This window comes from Dermacentor andersoni, chromosome 5 (genome assembly GCF_023375885.2).
Source record: "Dermacentor andersoni chromosome 5, qqDerAnde1_hic_scaffold, whole genome shotgun sequence".
Taxonomy (NCBI): domain Eukaryota; kingdom Metazoa; phylum Arthropoda; class Arachnida; order Ixodida; family Ixodidae; genus Dermacentor; species Dermacentor andersoni.
This window is the reverse complement of record NC_092818.1, coordinates 187261713-187287354: the sequence shown is the minus strand read 5'-3', so window position 1 is coordinate 187287354 and position 25642 is coordinate 187261713. Positions and strand designations below refer to the sequence as shown.

The 25642-nt window shown below is 45.5% G+C and overlaps 1 protein-coding gene across 7 annotated transcripts in view; it reads right to left on the bottom strand.

The window, feature by feature from the left end:
- Window positions 1-25642, bottom strand: part of LOC126531724 (kin of IRRE-like protein 3) — an 861138-nt gene that overhangs the window by 90807 nt on the left and 744689 nt on the right. The window contains exon 2 of one of the 7 annotated variants that reach the window (XM_055071421.1): window positions 9096-9190. The exons of the other annotated variants lie outside the window; for them this stretch is intronic. Coding sequence (XP_054927396.1) covers window positions 9096-9132 — 37 coding nt within the window. The 5' untranslated portion in view covers window positions 9133-9190. The remainder of the gene's footprint in view (window positions 1-9095; window positions 9191-25642) is intronic. 7 annotated transcript variants of the gene reach the window in all.

Genomic DNA, 25642 nt, shown 5'->3' with positions numbered 1-25642 from the left:
TGCAGACAGCAGCCATCTCAAGTCCCGTTCCAGTTGTGACGAATCAGGCAAAAAAATAGAGCTTCACAAAGATAGCATTGAAGTCAAAAACGATGCCCGCTGATACGCTGTTTAAAAAGACAGCGTGCACGGAGCAGTATGCTTGGAAACTCGACGTGAGGGTCGTCTACGCAGAAGAAAACGTAGTCGCGCTTCCATATGCGTTTAATTTAGACTACGCTGTGTTTCTCGAAGGTTTGCACGCTCAAAGTGTTAAAATACAGCTATATCACGTGCTTTTTAATGGTCTTTTCTCGTCGACGCGAGTTGGCATCGAGTCGCAAGGACGTCAGCGTCGGGTATCGGATATTTTGTCGGGGTTGGAAGTTTACCAATGATCGGTAGGCCGGCTGCCTTTGGGAGCCCATGGCAAAACGACAAATGAGGCAGTGCTAGGGGACATGGGTTGGGCCCCCTATGAAGTAAGAGAAGCGCAGAGTAAAATTAGTTATGAGAAAGGACTCAGGAATATAGACGAAAGTAAATAGGAGGTTAAACTGCACAAGTATCTCTACCTGAAAAACGTGGACACAGAATGGAAGAAGAGGTCAAGAACGTTGGCAACCAAGTAAAAGGTGATTGAAAGAGTAAATAGACAAAGAGGAGTCATCGCAAAGAAAGGGAGAGAAACAGAGACCGTGAATTGGATGCAAAGAATGGAAGCAACAATAACCATAGAGATTTAGAAGAATAGAAAGGACGAAATTAGAGGGGAAAATCTGTACGATAACAAAAAGGGCTATTTGCGGATCGAACCATTTCCTATTTGAGGCTCGAACTGGTTTCCTAAGGACAAAAACATACTTGAGCAAATATTCACAACAAGTTGAGGCATGTGTCTCCTGCAAGGAAAATCCGAAGGCCACTAAGCACATCCTGATGGAATGCGAGGGTACTCACTCAGTGAGAACCGTAGTTAACGTACGCCTTCCGGAAGCGCTTGGATTTAAAGCGAACAGAAGGATCAACCGGTCAACAGTCGAGACAAGCAGGAGAAGTTTAGAGTATAGGTGGAAAAAAAGCAGGGAAGAGCGTACGACCGGATTCGTTATAGGTATAGGTAGCGGTGCACGATAGATAGAGGGGTCATGAACAAGAGAAAATATATTAAGATGTACACAAAAATGCTAGACTGAAAAGCATGCCTAGCGGACCTGGTTAGCCCAAGCAGGCTAGGTGACTATTGGTCACTGCCGCGTTGCAATGTGGATGCCAATAAATAATAATAATAATAATAATAATAATAATAATAATAATAATAATAATAATAATAATAATAATAATAATCCTCATCGTTGTCATCGTCGTCGTCAATCTAGATTAATACCATTACTTGGGCTCAAAGCTCCCTTCATAGCAATCAGCGCATACTCTTTTCAATGCTGGCTAGAATTGGAACACGCCGATATTTTGTTGTGATTATTGAGTCATTGTCGGTTCCCCTTCTCACGACTCTGACCATTACCTCTCGTTGATTATGTCCTGTTGTGTCGGGATCACAATAAAACAATTACTTCCATTGACCGTGTGCCTTGCACATGACAGAAGAACGCATTCTGGAACAGTGGAACAAGCTAAGGCCATCGAACATGGACATAAATTGGCAGCGCGGCTGCGCAAACGAGTAGCTCGGAGAGCGTTGCCGATTCTGGCTGGGGATGTCATTCAGCGCGCTTCGTAGAGCGACAGAGGGAAAAAACCATCAGCAACAAACTGAGCACTAGTAACGACGATTGCTGATGGGACATGCTGCAGCTGATCTAAGGCAATTCCTTACAATCACGTTCTAGTTAAATTTGTACTGTAGGGATGATATTTATGAGTCAGAAATATGTACACAAATAAGTTTTTTTCATGTACAGATTCTTTTTGTCACCTGGTGATGAAACAGTTCTCGCGCACTGCGTGCAAAAAAAGACACTCTTAACGTTTCTGAGAACTACGGGCCTTAATGTGTCTTTATGAACTGTTTGAGTTCTCTGGGGAGTCTCTACTGTGGGCTAAACAGCACAACGATTTAAGGCGAATAGGTGATGCACTATCTCACACAAAAAAAAGTATTTTTGTTAATCCTGCCTCGGGACAAGAAACTTAGCTTTCATTTCTGTAACACTGTGCTCCGCTTCGTTCGGAACACAAGAATATCTTATTTTTTATAGAAAAAACGGTGCGTGAACGAAAGCCGTATATCTTTATCTTACAATAGGAAAAATTCTCGTCCACTCGACAGTATAGACCGTTTCAGCGAGAACGCCATTGGAGTCACCACAATGTCTCCCGGGCTGTGGCGATTGCGTGTAAACTCCAGCACAAAAGCATACGATACGCTGCCGCACGCGCTGTTTTCTTCCATACTTCCGCGGCAAAGTCCACAGAGGAGGTCCTCGAGTGAAGCTGCAAGAGGAACCCACACAAATTTTTATGAAAGAAACCTATAAGAACGATTTCTTATGTAGGTTACTGCTACTATCGGGTGGAGGGTAATTTGTTCTCTCATGAAAGCTGAAGTTATGTGCTGGTGGTTCTGCTTATGCCTGTTCTATATTTCATATCTCACCATAGACAAGAAGTAGCAGTTTCATCTTATCGTATCAATACGTAAAGCGAACCTTTATTCCAAGAACCTGTATCGACTGGCACCACATTTCAGGCACTGTTGCAGCCATTCAAGACACGTCTAACTGAAAGGCGGTTGCAGTGAATGTTCTTTGGGTTGTGTATATCCAACTCTGTTGTTTGTTGTATTATCGTTTCTTCATGCACACCCTGTCACCAACGTACCCCGATATAGTTATGTATAATCGTGTACCGTTTATTCTTCCTTGTGTTTTATGTTTCCTACTCTTACAAAAATAATTTACGATCACCTTTCCTTAATGCCAGCAAGGGTGCGAGAGTATGTTAAAAAGAAATAAATAAATAAACTATTGAGCTGCTGTTTTTTTGCAAGTGCATCAGTCGAGTACACCTACTTGGACTTGTTCTTGTCATTTTGAATAAATTATCTTAATATGCCGCAGGTTAAAAGTACTGATGGTATTGGAACACAGAAGTTAAAATAAACAATTTGCTATATTATTGGCAATATAGGGGAAAAAATACGTAAAACTAATCGTTCAAGGAAAAGTGAAGAATGCACAGAGTCTTTGTGAATGCACAGAATGAACTACCGAATATGCTTTCATCTGATGAATGGGGGTAAACATCGGACAAGCAGTCCCCTCCCTGCCTCCCGCTTCCTTAAAAATGCTTTGTTTCTTTTTAATTTCAATTCTCTTTTTCGTTACCGTGCAGAGAGTCTGCAGAACGCTTAAGTGCTTCGTCATGCAGGACTTTCACTTGCGAATTTCGATTTCCATGTCCAGTACATCGAGAACGCCGCCTAAAGGCCCTCAGCAAGATCAATCACTCGGACAACGGCAGCCAGTGTGTCTCTTAGCATTAGAGATACGGTATAAGGCAGCTCTGCATGTAAATAACAATGCAGGTAATGCTGCTCACGCGTGTTTCCACCATGCTAATGGTTGCGCTTAGCTTATCTTTCGTGTGTGTTTTTTTTTTTCTTCTTGCTTTTCCATGCCTCCCATGCTTTGCTGTACACATAGAAATCAAAGAGGTGGTGTTGCTTCCCACGAAGTGAGCGTTTCTTAAGACGAATGCCACTGCCTTGCCCCGTTATGGTTTCATCTCAGGTCGGTGACACATCCATTTTTCTCCGTTTCAGAAACAAGCGAGAGCGTTTCCATTTAGAATATATACACAAGACAAAAAAAAGGCCGAAAAAAACGCAGAGTCGACACCAGCTACACGAATGTACAGGCACACGCTTCGCGCTTGCGCACGCCGAGAGACGTATACAAGAAGGCGCAAGTTCGTGCAAAGGTACACACGTTAGTATATCTGCGTGCGCACACGTACGCGCACGCAAAAAAAAACATGCAGATTTAAAAACTGAGATATGAATAATGAAACTAGACTATAGCAATGCATAGAAACTGAGACGAGATGTACGCACATACAAGAGCTATCGACATGTGTGCCACGGGTCATCATTTCCGGAAGGTGAACGCTCTCTTGGAAGTTGCCTAGAAGCCAAGCCGTTCGGGATTGAAAATGGTGCTGCCCATATATTGTTCAACATTGTGGCACGGAAGGAAATTGCACATATCTTACCCTGCGTCGAGGGAAGCGTAAACGATAGAGTCTCAGCGTACCATGAATTTCACGTTTTATCTCTGCCCGCCTCAACGCAGGAGGCGATTGCTGGCGGCTCATTGGTGGTAGTACGCGCACGTCACACCTAGGGCACATCCTGTAAAGTCTGCACGTACCCAAACGACCTGCGTGCGATCGTTTCCTGATCCGCATATGCGGAAGCTATTGTGGCTCGCCGTATGCGTCACAGCGGCGAATGAGAGATCACGCGCTTATCTTTTATTGAACGTGAAAGAAAATTGATTGAGAAAACCGAGGGAAAACGGATATAGGGACGCCTTGGACGCGGTAATTTCATGCGCGAGTACCATTTACTATCAGCGCCATGAATGCGCATATCGACGAACTCACGGAGATTAAATACTCCATGACAAATAGGGAGCTTCAAAAGTGTATCGAAATATTCATAACACAGGACGAGCGTACAGCTTAGCACTTTGATGTACACAGAATGTTTAAAACGTGGCGTTGGTGATGACATGGCTATGACATTGTGCTGTCGAGGTCGCAGATGCGATCCCAGCCGCGGCGGCCGCATTCCCACTGAAGCGGAATGCAAGACCTCGCTCGTGTACCATGCATTAGGTGTACGAAACCCAGGTGATCAAAATGAATCTGGAGTCCAGCACTATGGCGTGTCTGATAGTTAGATGGTGGTTTCGCCACGTAAAACCTCAGAATATTCATTTAATTTTTTTGTTCCTGTAGCACTGTCTTCTGCACTCACGTAACTTGGTACAGAAATTACACAACTCTAAAATATTACATTTCTTTCACCTTAAAGTGGGCTAATTAGCACTGTAGAGCATAACGTTGAATGCTCTATCCAAGCAATATTGGCGAAAGCTGCACCCCGAAAGGTGGTTACAAGTAATAATTTTAAGATACTGTCCAGTGAAAAGACAGCAGGGACCGATCTGAAAACATGTGGTCATACTTTCGTTGAAATTTGTGACACTTAGACCAACTTCACAGTTCATGTGCCAAGAAGTGATTTTGTCTTCTGAGACAGATTATGTAAATGAATGGAATGGCTGCGAATGCATATTTAAGGGTCGTTTCTACAAGAAAACAACTTTTCATCTCGCCCCTTAGTTACAATTCTGCAGCTTCCAAGTACCCTCCCTAACAGTGAGATGAGCTATTCGCATTATTGCCACTCGCATAAAACGTTAGAGAAATGCCGTTCGATGGAGCTGTGCACGAAGCACTTCGCACGGAGAAAAAATATGCAGTGGCGGCAAACATTGCGACAAGCCGTATTCTCGGACAGTCACTTTCAGGTTTACTTTCCCTTTAGCGAGCTTTTTCGCGACTAGTGCTGGACACATCAGCCACTACGAGTGACATCATTCTTGGCACAGTCTTTTCACAGTTCTATAATAACGCTGACGCGCATGCATGCTGATTCATTTGGTGCTAGGTCACTCGAAATCTCGCGAAAGGATCCCCGAAAGTAATCATACGAGAGTAGGGCCTTGTAGGCAGAAATACTGCCGGCAAAATGCGATATATTAAAGCAAACCTAAGAAAAAAAAACGCCACATTGAGCTTTTATGAAGGTCTAGACTGCAAATTACATATTTTGAAGCGCCACGCGTAACTGTTACCGAATCATTTCATCCTCTCCTTTCTTATTTCTTTTATCGTGGACGTGTGTTTATTTCAGCACAATATTGCGCTGCTTGTCCTACATACCAGCCAATGCAAACTAACATCATCGGAAACACCGCTACATCACCGCTAAAGCTTGCTAAAGCTTGCAACACCGCTAAAGCTTGCTCCAGGTTAGCAAAGCAACTTCTAAGCAGGCAGCAAGGTTAAAACACCACCCTTAAATTCAGAATTGCGTCAATGTACCACGACTCTGTCATATTCACATTCTGTACGCTATATTCCCTGTATGAACGAAAAATAACTGTTCGTGACATGTGATCCCACTGTCGCTTATTCTGAGGGACGGCGTCGCGGTATACTATACATGGCTGGCGTCGTCGAATAAATTAACAGCAATTGCAGACGCTCCGAAAAGAACACAGTTCGTAGTTTTATGGGGCGACAAGACGTGATGCACGAAAAGTACTCGGAGCTGTGCGAGGGAGCAAAGCGACTCAGCGTCAACAATTCAAGAACCTGAACGCGAGAGTCGTTACTCGCTCTGGGAACACAGAGGCGTCCCCCTCGCTGCCCCAGGGACTCGCGCGCAGTTCCGACGAATCAGGGACTCCAGAGTACCTCGGCCTCCTTCTGCCGCTGCCATCGAAAAAGACATCATTAATGAAGAGAACGCGGAGAAGCAAGGGGCACAATGGGAAAGCTCTGGACAGATTACGTTGAATCAAGAGGGAGGCGCGTGGGTTCCATTCAGCCGGCCCCGGATTATGGTGAGACTCTTTGCGCGCGATGCATATTTAAATGCGGCCCCGCGCTAGGATTTCCTGCACTCCCTGCGCTTGCAATGCAACGAGCTGCAAACGAATTGCGATTGGATCCCTCATGCTGGATAAAAGCATTCGACATCGAGCGAAAGGAAGACGGGAACCAGGTGCGGATCGTTGGACAATAGTAATTAAACGATGACCGGGACTGAGCGCGACAGGGTCGGCCCATGTCTTCCTTTGCCACGCTCGCTCACTCCACGTTCGATCAGAGCACGTGCCGTGGGCCTGGTAGTAATATTTAATACAGCTACACAGCGTGCAGTATTTGTGCATACTCGTATATACCACAGCGTCATTTAAGCATCGTAGGTCATGCAATATTTAGAGTCTGGACGCAACGGGCCTGCACAACCGATTCCACCTATACTTAACGCAAACATCACGAAGAGCTGTGAAAGGCGCCAGCTGCTCTGGAGCAGAATTTCAATGCCAGTTCCCACGAAAGTGCAATTAGTAACACCGCGGTCCGCGTGCACTAGTTGTTGTGCAGTAAAGATAACTAGACACTAACCAGCCGTGCAGACAGAATGCTTAAGCTCGTACGTATCGTGGAACTGAGCCAATGAATAAGCCGCCAAAGTGCACAAATAAAATACTCAAACGAAATACCGTCGCTAAACTAACACTGAACCTGAGGCAAAAATAACTGCGCGAATTCTGAAGGAATGAAGGAAACGACGCGGACGTACCAGTGGTGCTTCCTTCGTCTTCATTTAGCCCCGGTGAATTTTTTAAACAGCAGTTATTACTGGATTCCAAAAGTGTAACTCCAGCTACATTACCATACGCCACACGTTTAAAAATGCACCCACATTATCCTCTTTCTTTCAGTTTTCTGGCAAACCCAGGATAATGTGAGACTAAATTGTCTGTATTGCACTTCTCACGCACTTTGACGAAACACTTTCCTAAGCTTAAGGAAGAAAGTACAGTTTTTCAGCGAAAACCGCAGCAGCTCCTCAGATTAGAAGTGACAAATTGCGCACAGGCCAATCAAATAAAAAACGAATGACAAGAGTGTCCGAAGTCTAAACGTTCCCGCAAATTACTAATGTTGCGCACATAATATGCAGATTTATTACGCGACTTCTACGACTACACACTTGGCTTCTCAGCGTTCAAGTTTCAAGAAGGGGTATTTCACGGTGAATGTACTACATTAATGCTACGTTAGCGGGCATAGTTTGTCCGGTTCATGAAGATTAAATAAGCTGGCGTCGAGTGTGGCCCATGCCAGACGAAAAAATATTTCACTGCAGTGGAGTGGTGGCGCCGTCTGCATTTTTATGGCGAAACATGTCGAGTCACATTTCACAATCGCACTGTGTGGTGACACCATCATACTGTTATTGCAAAATATGCAATTCTTTTTCTGTTTTGTTACACTTCTGCAAACGGTGCCCTCTTCCGATTCATTCCAGACGCGAAAGTCTAGCAATGCACCTAAGCGTATAACTGACATGATGCACCACAGAACGCAATTTCTGCACGAAATTTGAACGCGCGCGAGTCATGATTTCAACGGTAAAAGTCATCCATACTCGTCGCCCTTACTTACACAACATGCCACAAATATTATCTACTCGAATGCCACATCTAGCCTCAAGCAATGCCGTTTAATGCATTGATTCTAGAGTTAATGTTTTCATAACAGCACCACGGCTTACTCATCGTACAAACGACGCTTAAGAAACAGCCTCCGTCAGCGCTGTTTGTCAGTTCGCGTTTCGTGGCGCGACCACAGGGAGAGTGATTGAGCGATTTAGATGAAATTAGAAATGTCAAAAACTTATGAGTCACCGGCTTCTTCACAAACAAAAAATTGTTCAATGACCGAAAAATGGCAGCATGAAGTTATATGAAAAACATAAGTGCGATGAAGTGCGCAGCTCGTGTAGTTTGTTGCGCGAAATACAATTTGCGAATGCCCTTCCACTTCTTGTCACTGGCTGTCAGAACACTCTGTTCGCTGGCAAAGACAATAATTTCAACCATATTGGCCTTTAAGTAAGCTGCGGCGCACCTGTCGGAAATTGCTGCTCTCAAGTTTCTTTCAGCCGTCCTTGGCTCTCGGGGTTTAAACGACGACTAGCCAGCAGTGCAGCTTTATAAGAGGCCGTGAGGCTGTGAAGGAAGGCCGTTAAACCCACGACAAGGAGGAAAGAGGCGACGCAGTATCCTGTACACTGTCTACAACGTTGCCACCACAACGTCCTCATCCACGCCCCCCCCCCCCCCCCCCCCCCGACCTCTTCAGTCCCTCCGTCTTTCCGCCTGTCAACCATTTAGTAAACTAAGCTAGAACCAGCGTACGTAAAAGACTTGTACCTGTCTTTATAAAAATATTTAACCTACAAGTAGGACCGATGACAAAGCCCTAAGGTTTCTTGGTTTATTTACCAGCCATGCGGCGTGTTGTTGCCGAAAGTAACGCCATATTTCCTCTGACAGCAGCGCGGCAGCATCGCCCAGAGACTGAGGTCTCGAAGACTCACCTGCGAGAGAAGGAAAAGCAAGAAAAAGGAACTAAACGTCAGTTGATGTCCTCATACATCACGACTTAGCTATATTGAAAATAGTAAAACCAAAATGCGCATCTTCTAATTCTTCAATTTCATTTTTAGCCAATATTTAACACTCCGGAAAGTTTGAAAGAGGGAACAACGTGGAAAACTTGCAGAGAATGAAATGACAAGTAATCCTAGGTTAGCACCATTCCCCAGATGTGGGAACATCTCTGGGTTCATATTGTACGTTTTTCCGATTGGGGTTGTGTAATCGGCACACACGCACACACGCCAAAAATGGTGGCGTATTTACAAAGACAGAAGGAAGTACGTTCAACAAAGATCAGCCCGGGTGATGGCACATCGTATGCCTCGCAGCGCGGCCTTCGCTGCTGCGGGGCGGGGCGGCCGGCACCCTTCACGTAAAGCGGTCTTGCCGATCACGAACGGATCACTGACGTTCACGCTAGCGGTGCAGGATGGTGAACTAGCTTGCTCCAAATAAATGCTACTGCATTTTAGCGTCATTTAGCGGTGTCACGGCCGCCATATTTTGTCTACTTTATTCCCGCTGCGAGATTATCATTCATAATTCCGAGATAACTTGATATTGCTCCAGACTTTGTTTCAATGCGTCCGTAATACAGTAAGCATCATAAATACAACAGAGAGCACAACTTCTGTCCATCTCATTTTGCGTTTTTCTGCTCTTCTCAAGCTACACAAACAGATCACTCGTTGTAAGAACCAGATCACGGCTTTCTTTCTTTTTTATGCTCCTTAGATAGGAAAGCCCGCAACACGTTACAGTTGTTTACACGTAGCTTAGGACAAGGCACTTTTCTTTCTTTCTTGAGCAGTTCATTGACTACCTGTAAAGAGTCTTCCAAATTGTTAATTATTCCTTATCATCAACAGCTACATTTTTATGTACGTCACTCTGGTCACTGCACAAGTCGGCATCTCATGCCACACTTATCTTCATCGGATCTTTTTGCGTCCTGTGCCTTGCATTTGCGTTACACCCAAGTAGCCTGAAAAGTAAGCAACTAGCCCAATCCGACATACTTCCGTCTGATACGAGGTAGTTGAGCAGCTAGAGTGGCCTCGGAAAATTTCCAGAGAGATAAAGCATAAACATTTATTTTAGGCACGCTTGGAAACTTATTCACCTGCTGATCTTTTTCTCTAAATAGACGCTCTTACGCATTGTCATTTCAAAAACGAGCAAACAAATCAATACACCAGTACACCCATTTTATCAAGGGCAGTAACGTTGGCTGCTAAGGAGAATGAAATACAATGCTTCCTTGGCAGCACATACTGTGCTAAACAGCTGCCGGCGCTCAAGTGAATAATCATTGAATGAATAGGCAAGAGAACGGGGCTCTTCCTTTTTTTCTTTATTCTAGGTAAGTCTAGTACATGTCTACGTGTAACCGAAGGTTCGAAAAGAAATAATGGTGCCGAGTATAAAAATCGAGGAAAAAAACCCACAGTTCACGAAAACCTATCGTGGAACTCCTCATAATCGATACCAAGCTCCGAACTCTGGCATTCCTTTCTTTGTTTTTCTTTTGTTTGTGTATGTGGTTCAACGGCATTCCTTAGAATTGCCTGGTTCGACGTCGACTGAGTCTTGTTTATGATAGAGCGAAAAACAAGGGGCTCTCAGATGGCACTAGATCCAAGCCAGTTGGAAGACAAGATGTGCGGCACAACCAGCAACAAACTGCGCCAGTAAGGGAAACACAGGCGCTGGCTATGCGCGCTCAAGCGAGGCATTGTCTGCTGAAAGCGACACATAGGACGCAGTGCAGTGGAAGTAATGGCGGAGAATTTCACCATCTACTTCCGACTTGATAGTTGCGTGCAATAAAACAGCACCTTTACCGGCCTTCTTAGATTCGCAGACAATGCTTTTTTTTCAATAATACGCCACCACAGCCGGTTATTGTCTGTGTTTCAGCGCGTCAGACAAAGAATGAAAAGTATTCAAGTATAGTGTGTCCTGTTCTATGTGCGTTTAACAACACGGGATCGTAAGACTACAGCTTTTAAATAAAATCAACTGCTTTATTTCTTCGAGGAGTGGCTCAGCATCTGTGGAGATGCTCGACGCAAACTTGACTGCAGTGCACTGCACTGCAAGACAAAAAAGCAAAAAACACGAAGATTGGTGAGATATGCTCTGATCAGCAGTAAGCCTGAATGCAAGAAAGCCTTGTCCATATTTCCACATAGACGCTGCTCTTGCACAACTCTCTCAAAGCACACACCACGACAGAGCAATGCAAAAAGGCGGCAAGCACATGCCACCAACAATTCGAAGCAGCGGAAAGCAGATATGTACCGCTTTCAAGCTCCTTTCTTTGCGAGAAAACGCTTCGATCGTTGAAAAGGGCGAAGCTGGCGCTGCCTTAAGCTAAGTATCTGCAAGGAAGGATCCTTGGACGGCTCCTGGACAATGTACCGCGCGGACTTACGCCTGGCGACATCTTTAGGGGAACAGTTGCCGGGAGTCACCTACACATATTGCGGTCGTCAGTGTTATATAGGAAGACAGCACCAGTGCTTGTTTGTATACCGGATCCTTTCTTTTTACAAAGTCCAAAATTTTGAAAGATTGCCTATGGCAGATAGCACAACTGTAAACCTTGATCTACGTTACATGATGACGCGCCCATTACTTCTACGCGAAATCAAAATGTCCAATTTAATAACTAACGTACTCACGCTAATACTCTTTTTAATTATTTTCTTTATGCCACATAATAAAATCTACGAATTATAGCCGGTGACTTCCCTAGGTTTAACCACTTGGAACGAATTATCTCGGCTGCACCAGTTGCGAGATATTAATTTTCAAAGCGTCCGACGAAATGCAATGGCGCTCCAGTTACTTCAAGAAAACGCTGTTTTATGCATTGAAATAGAAAGGCACAAATACCCCATGATGTGGATGGGAAAACCGCGCCGCGGTAGCTCAATTGGTAAGAGCTTCGCAGGTACAATGCGAAGACGTGGGTTTATATCCCAGCTGCAGCCAGTTGTTTCTTCATCCACTTTCATTTCCATTCAATAATCATTTCTTGAATTCACTTAAGAACTGCAGATAATTTCCCCTATGCTGTCTTTGGTGTCATTTATTGTGGGCTTTTTATCACATGACTAATAAAATCCGGGCCCATCGATTTCCTACCTTCTCTTTCATATATATATGGCTCGCCCTAATGAAATTCGCTATATAGCTAAGTACTTGCCTTTTTCTAAATTCTCGTCCATAGGATACCATGCATTCCAAACCTCACGACAAAGTGCTTTTTTACACAATTTCAGTATAACGAAATTTCCCTGCCTCCACAAAGAACTATCTAGGAAAGACATGCAAATTGCCGCGGGCGCAAGTGGCAAAACAGTTTAATTACATATGGTTGGTTGCAGACGCGTGGCTCAAATCGCGCGCCGCGCGACATTGAGCATCCCTGGTGTTCACAGCGCAAAACGTAGACGGGACACGAGACGAGAAGACGACACCACATTCGATGACTTTCAACAACGTTTATTTGAAAGAAACACGGTTCTTATATATTTGTCACACATGTCACAGACACGTCATTGCACATCATGTGAAACACGAACTTTTTTTTCTTTTGCAACCCGCCGTGGTTGCTCAGTGGCTATGGTGTTGGGCTGCTGAGCACGAGGTCGCGGGATCGAATCCCGGCCACGGCGGCCGCATTTCGATGGGGGCGAAATGTGAAAACACCCGTGTGCTCATATTTGGGTGCACGTTAAAGAACCCCTGGGGGTCGAAATTTCCGGAGTCCTCCACTACGGCGTGCCTCATAATCAGAAAGTGGTTTTGGCACGTAAAACCCCATAATTTTTAACTTTTTTGCACTCAATATAATGATTGTACGTGCAAAAGCACAAGTTATTCTTTTGTTAGTAGCAACGACGGCATGCTAACACACTGGTCACGAAGTCTGGCAATCTCGGCTGCCTCAATTATCTCCTGAACCAGCTGGTTATTGTGTTTTTGCAGCACTTCACAGCGTCTAAATTCTGCGGCACAAGATTTATGTGCGGCAGAATGATGTGCAATGACGTGTCTGTGACACGTGTGGGCAAAGGTATGAGAAGCCGTGTTTCCTTCAAATAAACGTTGTTGAAAGTCAGCGCTTGTGGTGTCGTTTTCTCGTCTCGTATCCCGTCTACGTTTTGCCCAAGCTGCTATTCTAGTGAATAGTCACCGAAGAGGGGCAACGCCTTCGCCAGCAATGAGGAATTCAGCTGGTCATGACCTTTTAAATCCTTACTTAATTGTCACGGCGCGCGTCGCCTGATTCCGGATATCTAATTCGCGAGTGGGGATTCGAGCAGATGCGGTAGGGGGCACGGGTATCAGCAAAGTGTAATGCGCATTCTACGCCGGGTATAGTTCTGTATTCCGAGCGCGCGTTGTGTCACCGTCAAATTTGGGGTTCTTGCTGGGCCAATTATCCCTGCCTCGTGCGGCAATGACAGTGGTAAACGTGAGTAGCGGTACTAGTACTAAGCGCAAGACACTCTCGCTTGAGGACAAGGCAGCGATGTTGGAAGCGATCTCCTGCGGAGAGAAGAACAATGACCTCGCCGCTCGCTTCGGAATAGCACAGAGCTCCCTCTCCCACGATTTTAAAGTCGAAAGATGCCATCCTCGACTCATTGGAGAAAGGCACTAATTCTCAGCGAAAGTGATTAAAAGCGTCAACATACGAAGATGTGGACAAAGCGGTCTGCGCGTGGTTGATGTCCACGCGGGCGCAGAATGTTGTCTTTCTTCAGTGGGGCTCTCCTTCGGCAAAAGGCGAAATATTTCGCGTGCACGCTTGGCTGCAAGGATTTCAAAGCGAGTAGCGGATGGCTGCACCGATTCAGGGCTCAGTACGCGATTGTCGGGAAGATAGCGAGCGGAGAGTCCGCATCTGCCGATGCGCCGGAATCAGCTGTCTGGATACCAAATAATATGCTGCAAATGCTGGAGGACTATGTGCAAGCAGTCGGTTACAACGCCGATGTATAGGTTTAGTTTATCAAATGCGTCCGAGCCGGACTTTAGCCCTGGAAGGCGATCGCTGCACCGGAGCCAAGGATAGCAAATTCCCTATTAGCGTCTTGCTGCTCGTCAACATGGACGGCAGCGAATAGCGCAAAGCGCTTATCATCGGAAGAAGCGTGAAGTGGCATTGTCTGAAGAAGTCAAAGCAGCCGGAGATATACTACACTACCATCAAGAAGGCTTGAATGACGCGCGAGGGTTTTCATGCCTGGCTGCAGAGATTCAACGAGGAAGCAAGGAGCGCTGGCCGTCATGCGTGCCTCCTTTTCGATGACTTTACCGCTCAGAGCGTAGAGGACATCGAGCTGACGCACATGTAATTGAAATTCCTTCTCTTCAACTTCACGTCGCTCATACAGCCGTTCTTCGCCGGCATAATTAACAGGGTGAAATGTGTATACGGCCGGCGCTTAGTTGACTTAACTCCTTCGGTATCTTCAGTTGAAACGCCCAAAGAATGTGGACATTTGCCAAGCGTTGGAAGTGCTGTCTGCGTCTTGGAAGGCTATATCTCGACAGACGATAGAGAATTGTTTTACAAAATCTGGATTTCACAAAGTCGCTGCCGCAACATCTCTTAGAGAAGGTAACAGCAGTAAACAAGGCGGAAGTACATTGCCCGTGTTAGAGGGCATGCAAGAAGACTTAGGAAGCCGTCCTGGAAAACTGGCAGCATCTTCGTAGTGGCGACGTTGTTACAGAGGATGTTGAGATGGACGACCACCTGCACGCTGACTCTTGCATCCTCGCCACGGAAGAGGTTTTTGCGTCCATCTTACGGGATGTGCCAGGCATAAGGTACTCGCAAGACGATGACAACCAAACTGACGATCAAGGCCTCGGCGAACTCCCCATCCTCAACATCCAGGAAGTGCTTGAAGCGATCGGCGTCCTAAGGTGGTACGCGGGCTTCCTACTCGAGCAGGACACCATGCAAGATATCTGGGCATATGAACGCCGCGTAATGCTTTCGTTGATTGACAAGAAGACTATGAAGAAACTAACAAAATATTTTCACAGTAAATAAGTCTTCTCTGTGAGTATAGGGCATCTGCAAGCTGCTTTTTGTAAGTTAGCTGACGCTTTTTTTTAACTTACTGATTCTCCAGAGATCTTTAATTTGTCGCATTTGCAGTGGCAGCGCTAGTAATGCCATTGCAATTTTACGGACGCCCCAAGCGAATTTCCGTCGTCGACATCGAGTGATGCTTCGTATAAAATCCATGTACGATAAGATCCTATCACGCTTCGGGCACCGTGTGCTGCAAGTGTGAGGCTAAGCGTGCGAGTGGAATGCGAGGATGGTGCCTTGATGCACGCCTCTCGCCGCGCGCAAGCGGGGGTTTCTCTCTCTCTCTCTTGTATTTTCTTTCTTTATTTATTTCTTTTTTTTTTTTCGTAGCATCCGACGGATTTTGACGCTGCAGTGGTCGGGCTTTGTGGAGAGCAGCACGCTGATAGCTTCGTCCCACCGCGGCCGGGTGTCACTATTAGCTGCGGCGGCGGAGTAGACGCGATAGATAGCTTCACATTGTACCGCAGATATGAACATACCAACCACACGGTATAAAACCATATATCCAACTTAAAAATATATATATATATGTTTTATTTTTTGTCATTGGCATTTGCTTTTTTGGTAGCCTGATGATTCGTAACTTTTTTACGGCCCCAACCGTGCAACAAATAGACGTCGGCGGCTGAACTTATTTGCATAAAAGGTGGAATTGCAATACAACGAAATTTCTATATAACGATACAATTACTAACTTCGTTGTGCCGAGGTTTAACTTGTATGTATGTATGTATGTATGTATGTATGTATGTATGTATGTATGTATGTATGTATGTATGTATGTGCGCGTGAAAAGAAACTTAGTCGCTGAGATTGAGAAGGATGATATTTCTTTACTGACCACTTAATTTACTAGTCTCACCTTACAGCATACAGCTGCACCTTAGGCGATCCCTGCTTTTCCGGAACGCGATATATTGCTTCCCGTAAGGTGTCAGCCAAACACTCAACAACAACAACAAAAAAAAGACATCGATTCCCTTCAGAAATCTATGCGCAGTCCCCCGAGAGAGAGAGAGAAACGAGAATTCCACCATAAAGTTAATCCCGCTGCTCGTAAAGCGCGGAACAAATCGATACAGCACCTGCTCGGCACGTTGCCTGCGAAACCTTCGGTGCAGCGCGTGGCTCACAACCTCCGCGATGGCTCTCGAAAGGATAGCTGGGAAACTGCGTACTTAGCTGTGCATCGCGCAGTGCTCGCTGAATGTCACACCGATTTTACACGGAGGCCTATGCCTGCTTGGGTGTGAGTTATGCTCATCGGAGAAGCCCCCCAACTCACGGGTCATGACATTAAGTAAATCATGGTGGTAAACGTCGTATGAGCATGTCAATTATGCAGCACCGAATAAGCTTCGATGACTCAGTGAGGAAATTGCCAGGACATTGTAACTGTGAAACAGAACTGATGTTCGAGTATGCAAAACGGGAGAAAAAAGCGCCTTTCTTGAATGAATGAATGTTTGGTGTTTAATGGCGCAAGGGCCATGTATGGCCAAAGAGCGCCATGCCATTGGTAGTCCCTTTCTTAAAGAAAGATGGTTGAACGCGAAGCTTTCCCCCAACGCAAACTGAATGAAAGTCCAAAGCCAACGACCATGCAACGAGCCAAAGAAATGCTGATCGACCCGATGCTATTCATATGTGACTTGATTACTTGTTTTAGATCGTATTTTTTTAACGTTCAAGTTGAATGAAGATACATTTCGTTAAGTTGCATAGCATTTATTTTAGATCACCTAGCCGTTGATTACACGCACACGCTCATACTTGCACAGTATTGCCTTGTGATCGCTGTGGTAGACGATAGACTATATATATATATATATATATATATATATATATATATATATATATATATATATATATATATATATATATATATGTATGTATGTATGTATTGTAGGTATTTCGCATACCTTGTCGTGCAGCCAGCAAATTCAGCTGTTTTATGAAGATTATTTAGTATTTCCCAACTAGATCAATCCATGGCCTTGTATATACTCAGCATAGTAATTTACCAGGAGAATCATGCCAACACCTCCGGTGAATGGAGCACTTTACAAAAGAACACAACTTTCACCCTCAGGACTAGCCGTGTTGGTGTAGCGGCTCTGGCATTGGGCTGTTACGCCCAAGAGCGCGGTATCAGATCCCGGTCACAGCGCCCGCATTGCGATGCGTACGAAATGCGAGAACAGCCGTGCACGGTGCAGTGGGTGGTCAAAATTAATCCCGAGTCCACCACTACGGCATGCCTCATAATCATAGCGTGGTTTTATCACATAAAACACCAGAACTGAATTTTTTTTTCTGACTCTGGAGGCATATTCGGTGTGAGTAACCGCATAATCATGTTGTTCGCCGCAGCACCCACACAGTTAAAATGGCCAAGTGAAACATTCTTCTCCAGCTGCGCATCATCTCAGCTACTATGCAAGGCCTCCTAAGCGGTTTGCATATGTCTGCTTTGACAGGGAAAATAAAACAAGAGAAAAAAAAGCAAGTCGATGCAGAGAAAGAAGTAATAACGATAGCGTTAAGGGCCCCGTGTTCCAGAAAACCCGGTGTCGGCATCCGGAATTGGACGCCGCTCCGGCAAAAATATTTTCGAACCCCTCATGCCCGGGCCCTCCACGTGGCGCAAAGAAGTTAATGAACTAATTGAATTTCTCAAGCTAAAATACGTAAAAAAATCGTAACTTACGACTTACACACAACCTACAGACATGATAGCGTCGGATTGTAATTTTAATATACGAGAAAACATAATTCTGTTTCCCTTTTCCCTATTCCCTTTTCCAGTGTGTCTGCCATGATACGGGGTGCGCCATTCGTGCGCGCCGGCGCACGAATATCCTGGAGGCCATGTAGCAGCGCGCCCGATTCCTTGCAACACCTCCAGATGGCGCACGCCTCCGCAACATCGCGGTCCGCGCAAGAGGCCACGCTTCTACCAGAAAGCCAGCCTCCGTGCATAGCATTCGCTGACAGCGTTTCCCGGTAAACATTACGGTTACATGCGCTGCACTTGCGGGGAAACGCCTGAAGCAGTCAGGGATCTTTGAATGCTATGGCGTTCCACTCCTAAAGACGAAGCTTAAGCTAACTCCATTTTTTTTTTTTTGATAGATGCGTGATAGTTAGGCCCTAATTGTGGGAGGGAAGCTGATTGCCAGGCAGTGCGCCGATGCCTCATGCAGGTACAATTCGACAGCGCAGTAGAGAACTTCATTCGTTGCTATGTTGTCCCGTAGTAGTGACGGTGAAGAAAACAGCAAAACTGGGAATGACGAAACTAGCGCTTTATTGGGTGAACCTGCGCCCTCAAAAACAGGCTACACTCAAATAACGGTGATAGCGGCGTACAAAGTGGGCGACCGTCGAAAATCTGATCTGTCAGTCAAGCGCGTCGGCTTTTATACATAAGTCATCGAATGTTCCAGAGTAATCGCTGGTGCTCGCGTGTCTTCCGGAAAGTCTTACGCCATTCGCGACGCGCATACATAAAATCAGATTGCACAAGGTTCGGTGACAAAAGACAGCACATAGAACCATCGATAACGTTCGAGAAACTTCCGACCCATGCGGGCACGTCGCGCACTGAGCGATAACATTTGTTAGACGGTGAAAAGTGGTCACCTGATAGACAAGTACGTGTCAATAGGCTGTACTGTTTAGAGTACCTTAGCAAATAGACAAACAGTGGTAACAAGCAAAGCTGAAAGAGTGCCTCGCCATTCCGAGAGGACTAATTCAGTGCATGCGTAATAATGCGGCAACCCTTCCTACCAGAGCCCTGTTAGCAGGCACCTCTTATGAATGAATAGGGGCTTAGTTAAGGACAACTCTGGACAAATATATGCAGCTCTTGAAGGCCATGTTTTTATATGGCTGCGTGCTGCGATAGCGATTGCGGGAACCGTAAACATGTCATAGACGTCGGGTTTCCGACTCTGCCTAATTGCGCTGACAGTTCCGCGGCTTGGATTGCCTGCATTATTGAAAGCCAACAATTTTTGTTCTTTTTCGGTAGCTCTACGAGTCGATACCACCGCAAAAAATGCATACAAATGCTAGGCTGTCTGGCACGTGTTCAGGAACCAGACGTGAAGTCATCGCGCTACGTTCGAATGTGCTGAACTGTAGCTTCGCGGAGATTTCTTGGGAGAGGCAGCGGGAGAATGGCGAATAACGGTCTTTGTGACGATGGTAAAGCGGACGGAAGCCACAAGGGAAAGAGACGCGGAAGAGCAGGCCACGAAGAGCAGGGGCGTCTGCCTCGGGGTCGAGCAGGGTAAGGTCGCCGGAAGTGGAGTAGCTACGGCTGTGTTTGTGCTGCTTTTTGATGAATTGTGCAATCGGAAAGAAGTAGGAGCAAAGCGCAGGGCAGCATGGTAATGAAGTTCTGCTGGAAATGGCCGAGCGCTTCCTTCTCCGCGGACCGCAGCAGAAAAGGGCACCCGAGTGAATAGAGCAGCAAGACATTGCAAGAAAGAGAAGAGAAAGGGCGCGAGTGTGTCCGGTTCAATGTGGAGGAGGAAAGGGTTCCCGCTCTGGGAACCGTCGACGAATACAGGCTCCATCTGCCGCTGGCCCGGCCGCAGACACGGGGCTAATGAAAAGCGGCTGCGCTCCTCTGTCTGCGCTCGGCTGCGGTCGGTCGGGGTTTGGGCCTATACACGACAGCTCTCCTGACAGCGACGGCGTGCGGACGGCGTATAGAAAAGAACGTTCGCGCCGGAGCACACGCTCCAAGCGTGATCGGAATTCGAGCAGAGGCCCGATGGCATTTGATGCTCACTTTTGCTTTCCCTTCTTTTATAGGCGCTTCAAGCTGAAACGCTTTCCGAACAGCGTCTTTTGCAGCCGCGGTCCTATTTATTCCGCGAGGGTGCGCCTATCAAACTAAAATCGCGCTGCGGTGCGCCAGGCGGTCAGCTTCGCCCGCTTCCAAAACTTTTTTTCATCGCTCGCAGCTTATATCACGTTCTCTTTATTTCACGCTTACTGTTCTGACGGCCAGCTATGTTGCGGACACTGTGCACGTTTGGCGTTACAAACTGTCCCATCTCTTTTCTGCTCAGAAGCTAAATTCCTTGGAGTTCAACAAACTTTAGTTATGCACTGTTCTGAACTCCAGAAACTCCATTACGAGGTTGTCTGGCACTCTGGGCAGTGCTAGTCCTAATTGTTCCTGTGATAAAAGAAATAAGTGAGGGAGTAACGCACCGGACTTTGCATGGCGTGTTGTCGACGCTCTAAGTTTTCTGCGCCTAATACAGCAGATACTACAGTAGCAATAGCTTGCGAAATTTTTGGCAGTGCAAGGAAGCCTGAACAGTCATAGCTGAAGATGTATTTTATACAAACTACTTTAATGCACTTGCTCAGCAATCCCTGTTCCACGTTTGGCGTGTTCGGGTGGCATGAGCCTTTTACAAGGAGCGATCATGTAAGCGCCGTTCATGGCTGCTACAGTAATAGGCGAAGCCCAAGCAGAGGGCTTGAGTGTTCACGATTATCGGATAGCGCTGTATGGTGTAGAGAATGGCCAGCTGGGAAGCCAACTTACCCTATACAAGGAGAGATGTATGACCTCCATGTATACTGGTCAGTTTCCGGACTTTGTAAACAGGGCACTGAACACTCGACTACGTAGGTCTGATTGAACTAATCAAGCACGAGCTTGCGCAGGGCTTTTCTACAGACATTCAGGAAAGACGAGCATGAACTTAGTGTGCGAAACCATAAGACCCAAGCACAGGCCATTTAAGGGGCAATCGGAAAAACCGACGAAGAGAGTTTTTAGCTATACACTATACGGTCCTGAAAGTAAATGAGATTTTTCGCTAACTTCAAAACACAGGTATCGGTTCAACAGGAATGTAACTGTAAGATGTGGAGCCGCCCATGCGTCAACTCTTAAGAACTATAAATAGTGCATGTGCTTACATTTTGTAAACAACTATGGCGATCACATGTAGCCGAAAATCTTTCTCTTTCTGTCCTTTTTAAATTTTTCTAAAGAACAATAGCAGCTGAAAATACGTAAAAAGCAGTACCACAATGCCATATGATTAGCACTAAATATATGTTAAATGACGTGGAAACTCCCACGCCATTTCCAGGTTTACCTGCTTCTTGCTTCCGACATTTCATGCTTTTTAAATCCACTTACGAAAGACATTGCTCGCATTCACGTGTACCGCCATCTACATCGAAGACGGAAAGAAGCATCGTGGCTAGTTTTTCTTATCTTTTTCATCTCCAGCACTCATATACCATGGGCAAGGGAAGCTTCGGGAATCGAAAGCGCACGGCAGAAACGTGAAACAACTACAGATAACAAATTTTACGCAATGCTTTATACGAAGAAGTCTGATATGACAAAATTGTATAGCAGTTCTTCCTTTTCAAAGCGAATAACTCTTTATTCGTTTTTCTTTATTTATTTTTAGAGCGCAGCATTTAGGGGCGCCCGTCCATGCGGCGAGCGTCGGCGTCGCTGGCGGTGCAGACGCCGACGACTCCGCTGCAGGAGTCTGCCGTGGAACCATGAAGTGCAAATCGGGTGAGGGTATGGCGAAAGCACGAGAAGAAAAGCGTAGTGCGGCCACGACGCCTACGAGATGGCGCCAGAGTAGCGTCTCGGAGGTCTGTAGGCGGCGGCTACTGTGAATCGCGCCCACGCGTCACCCGCGTGCTGGCGCTCGCAATCTCCAGATTAGCGAGGTACCCGCGCCGCACTTCGCTTTATTCGCAACGTGCCGCGCGAGATAGATTGTCCACGCGAGCAAATATATCGCGAAATGAAAACACGTATTGAGCTGCGCTCAAATTTCGCATTAGGGAGTATCGTAATCGTCGGTGGATTTATTCATCGGCTTTTTCCTTGGGTTGCTCGCTCGCTTTTGTGGTCGGTGGTCGGACTTTCACCGTCGCTGCAAAGGCACTGACGCAAATGGCGCGTGCTTTCGCGCGACCAAACTTCAGGAGCAGTTCTTCGCGGAACGCTAACTTTATGGCCCTTTGAGGAGCACGACCTGCCGCACCGCAGCTTTGGGGCGCCTGAAGGTTTATAGGTGGCAGTCGCCTTTCACACCGGAGTTCACACAAGTCGAGACAACAGAGATATGGTTAATCGGCTCATATATATAACCACCTATACTACCGCCACAGATGTGCTGATTAACGGCTCTGTTCTCTACAGCATTACGCAATGAAACAACAAACACTTCTAATTATCCTCACTGGAAAGAATACGCGCCTTGAAGCGCATCATTCCTTGAATAAAGCGAATATATTTCTAGAAGCGTTAAGCTATTCGCTTACGTTGACAATGACCGTCGATAATTTCTGCACAACTTCTTCTGGCGCTCACTTACACTGCGCTGACACTTATGCTCATGCTGCCTTTAAATTAGTTTAGTGTTCAACAAGCACGTCTTTTTGCTTTTTTTATGTTCCCTCTTTCTATATCAAGGGCACAGCTCTCGAACCGAAACGCTTTCATGTGTCCTCCTGGTGGACTGGCCTGAGGAACGTTGATTAGTCGGCCAGCGCAAATAAAACGAGCTACATGTCCCGAAAGGATGGAAAACACCACGCGCGCTCTACCATGGTAAATATAAATGTGCAATAAGTGGTATTGCTAACAAAATAAAGAATAAACATTTCACTTTGTTCCATGGACCTGACGCTTGTTGTGTGGGCTGTAACTCCAACAATGTTTGGCCGTTTTATAAGTATCTTGGAACGTACAATATGCAGACAAACTGTCATGTTTGTGTGCATATATGTACCCGTAGCACAAATGTACTTGGTAAGGTCAACTTTCTAACCATTACGGCACAAATGAAACTAGATCTGTAAATATACCAAAACCGGCAGTATTTACGTTTTCGGCAGCTGAGAAGGTCGCTAGAAAAGGCAACTCTTGGATACTGTGCGGTACAGCGTGAAGCGGGACAAGGGACACAGAAGAAAAGAAGAGGACGAGCGCTGTGCCCCTTGTTCTGTGATCCTTGTCCTGCTTCGCGCCGCACTACACAGTCTCATGGGAAACGCGCCAGCCCAGACCATCGTCCTTTTTCGAGACTCCTTAGTTTTATCATATGCAGTAAACGCTGGGATTTCAAGAAAAGGAAAACAAAAAGACATCCATGTTTTCGTGACTTCAACTTTCGTGCAAATGTTAAAAGTTTGAAAAAAAAAACAAAGCAGAAAAGTAAAACGTTTCGACACTACTGGCCTTACGGCGTATAAGTGGTAAGGTTATGCATATGCTTCATGAAATAACTCGGGTTGCCATTACAGCGCGTTCTGGTCCTTTCAGTAAAGGAAATGGTATTTTCTCAAAGGAATCTTTTTTGGAGGCAGTGACTTTACGTTATCCTTGTATGAAGTCCCGATTCCTTGTCGGCATCATGTAAGGCTTTATACATTGCTCCCACAGAGTAAACTAATTAAGGAACAATAAAGAAGACACTGCCCGTATATGTTAAATCGGTGACCTGTATCCTTTCCTACACGCTTGGCAAGAAAGCGTATAGGAAAGCTTTCTGAGGGGAAGGAACCGCCAGCCAATCCACGGAACCCAATTATGCTCCAGTGTGACTTAACTCGATTGCCAGCCCTTTACCCTTGAGAATAAAGTGTGCCAATAAGGCGGCGCCGAACCTTGCAAGCAAATGGTAAAAACGAAGAATAGTTGCTCAGGTTGAATTAGGAGATTAAATTGGCGCGAGGATCCACATCGCGATTGCTCGTGTTACCCATTCTTATCGCGCCTTTCCCCCAACCGCACGTACTCGCGTACTCCTTCCCCAAGATAGTTTCTGTTTGCCTTCACGAAAAAGCTTATTGTGTTCTTTCACTTTCTTTTGAGTGATATTTCCTTATTCTAGGTAGAATTTCAAGCATACCTCAATGTGCCTACGCAGGACAGCACCTGAATGGTTTGGATGCATTTTCTAGCAGTGTTTTCCACAGAAAGGGAGATATGCGCAAACGCTGTTATATACATGTTCATAGAATGTGACTTTATCGAAGAAAGACGAGAAAACACAAAAGTGTGCTTTCAAAGAAAAAAAAACGGGACATCTATGAAGCGCCTTGGTCAAGATAGTACATATGACCTGTTCGTCATACTTCGTTTCCGCAAAACAGCGACCTCATCTCGGCTTCAGATTTTTAAGGCAGGTCCTTGAACATGCCCAGTAAATCAACTTTCACGGATTCTCACGGGCTATTAGTAATGTTGTAAACACCTGAGAGTGTTTTCGTGCAATATCTGGTGTACTGTAGCGCCGTAATGATCAAGCGTCATTGCTTAGCATTTAGTGCAATGCATACTGCACACTGTGGCAGTATTCTATACAGAACATCATCTGCTACCTGGTTACTTTATGTGTATGAGCCAGCTGCATTAAAATAGCATTGACTCCATATAGTTAGCATTAGTATTTGTGTGGAGGTAAAGACAGCCGGGCGACTTGGTGCGGTAACACGATGAAACGATGATCTAAACAATAGCGAATAAAATTGTTTTCAGAAAGAGTTTCTAGTACTTTTATTAACTTATGGGGTTGTTTGTGTTTATACATCTTTGTAGATATTAGAGCGTGTTTCTGTGCTATATTATGGGGATTCCTAGAATATTAAGCAGGCCTTTGTATGTGCATTGCTGTTTGACTGTATTCAGTGTCTTTCGGTGCTTTTCGAGATTTCATTTTGTTTGCCTTGCAAATAGGTGTAGTCATGACACTTCAAGGTAATCATATATTATTGTGTTAATAGCGCTTCAACTCCTAAGTTTCTACGTTAAATGGTGTATAAAATTTTCTGAATTTTTTATTCAAGCAAATTTCGTTTTATTCGGATTCAGAAAATAGATTACTTGCGTGGCTTACCTCTCATTTTCACCCCTATATGTTCATGAAAGATACATACTCTAAAAAGGAGGCTTTCCTTCAACAGATTTGAAGGGCTCGTAGGTAAGCTGCACAAATGGCAACGAAAATAACCGAAACCATCGAAGAATATGTTCAAGCACCGAAACTCAAATGCACGGAGAGAACTCAGTCGACGACTGCGGCTTGTATTTAGCGACATTGGCACAAACAGCTAGGATCAGTACAGCTCGGGCATGGTAATTAAAGGGTTAAAAAAGAGAAGAAACAAGAGGTCATGGTTGTCTCTTTCCTTCGTGCTCGTATTTAGCGCTGTTTCATGATGTCACAAGTATCATCTGTGC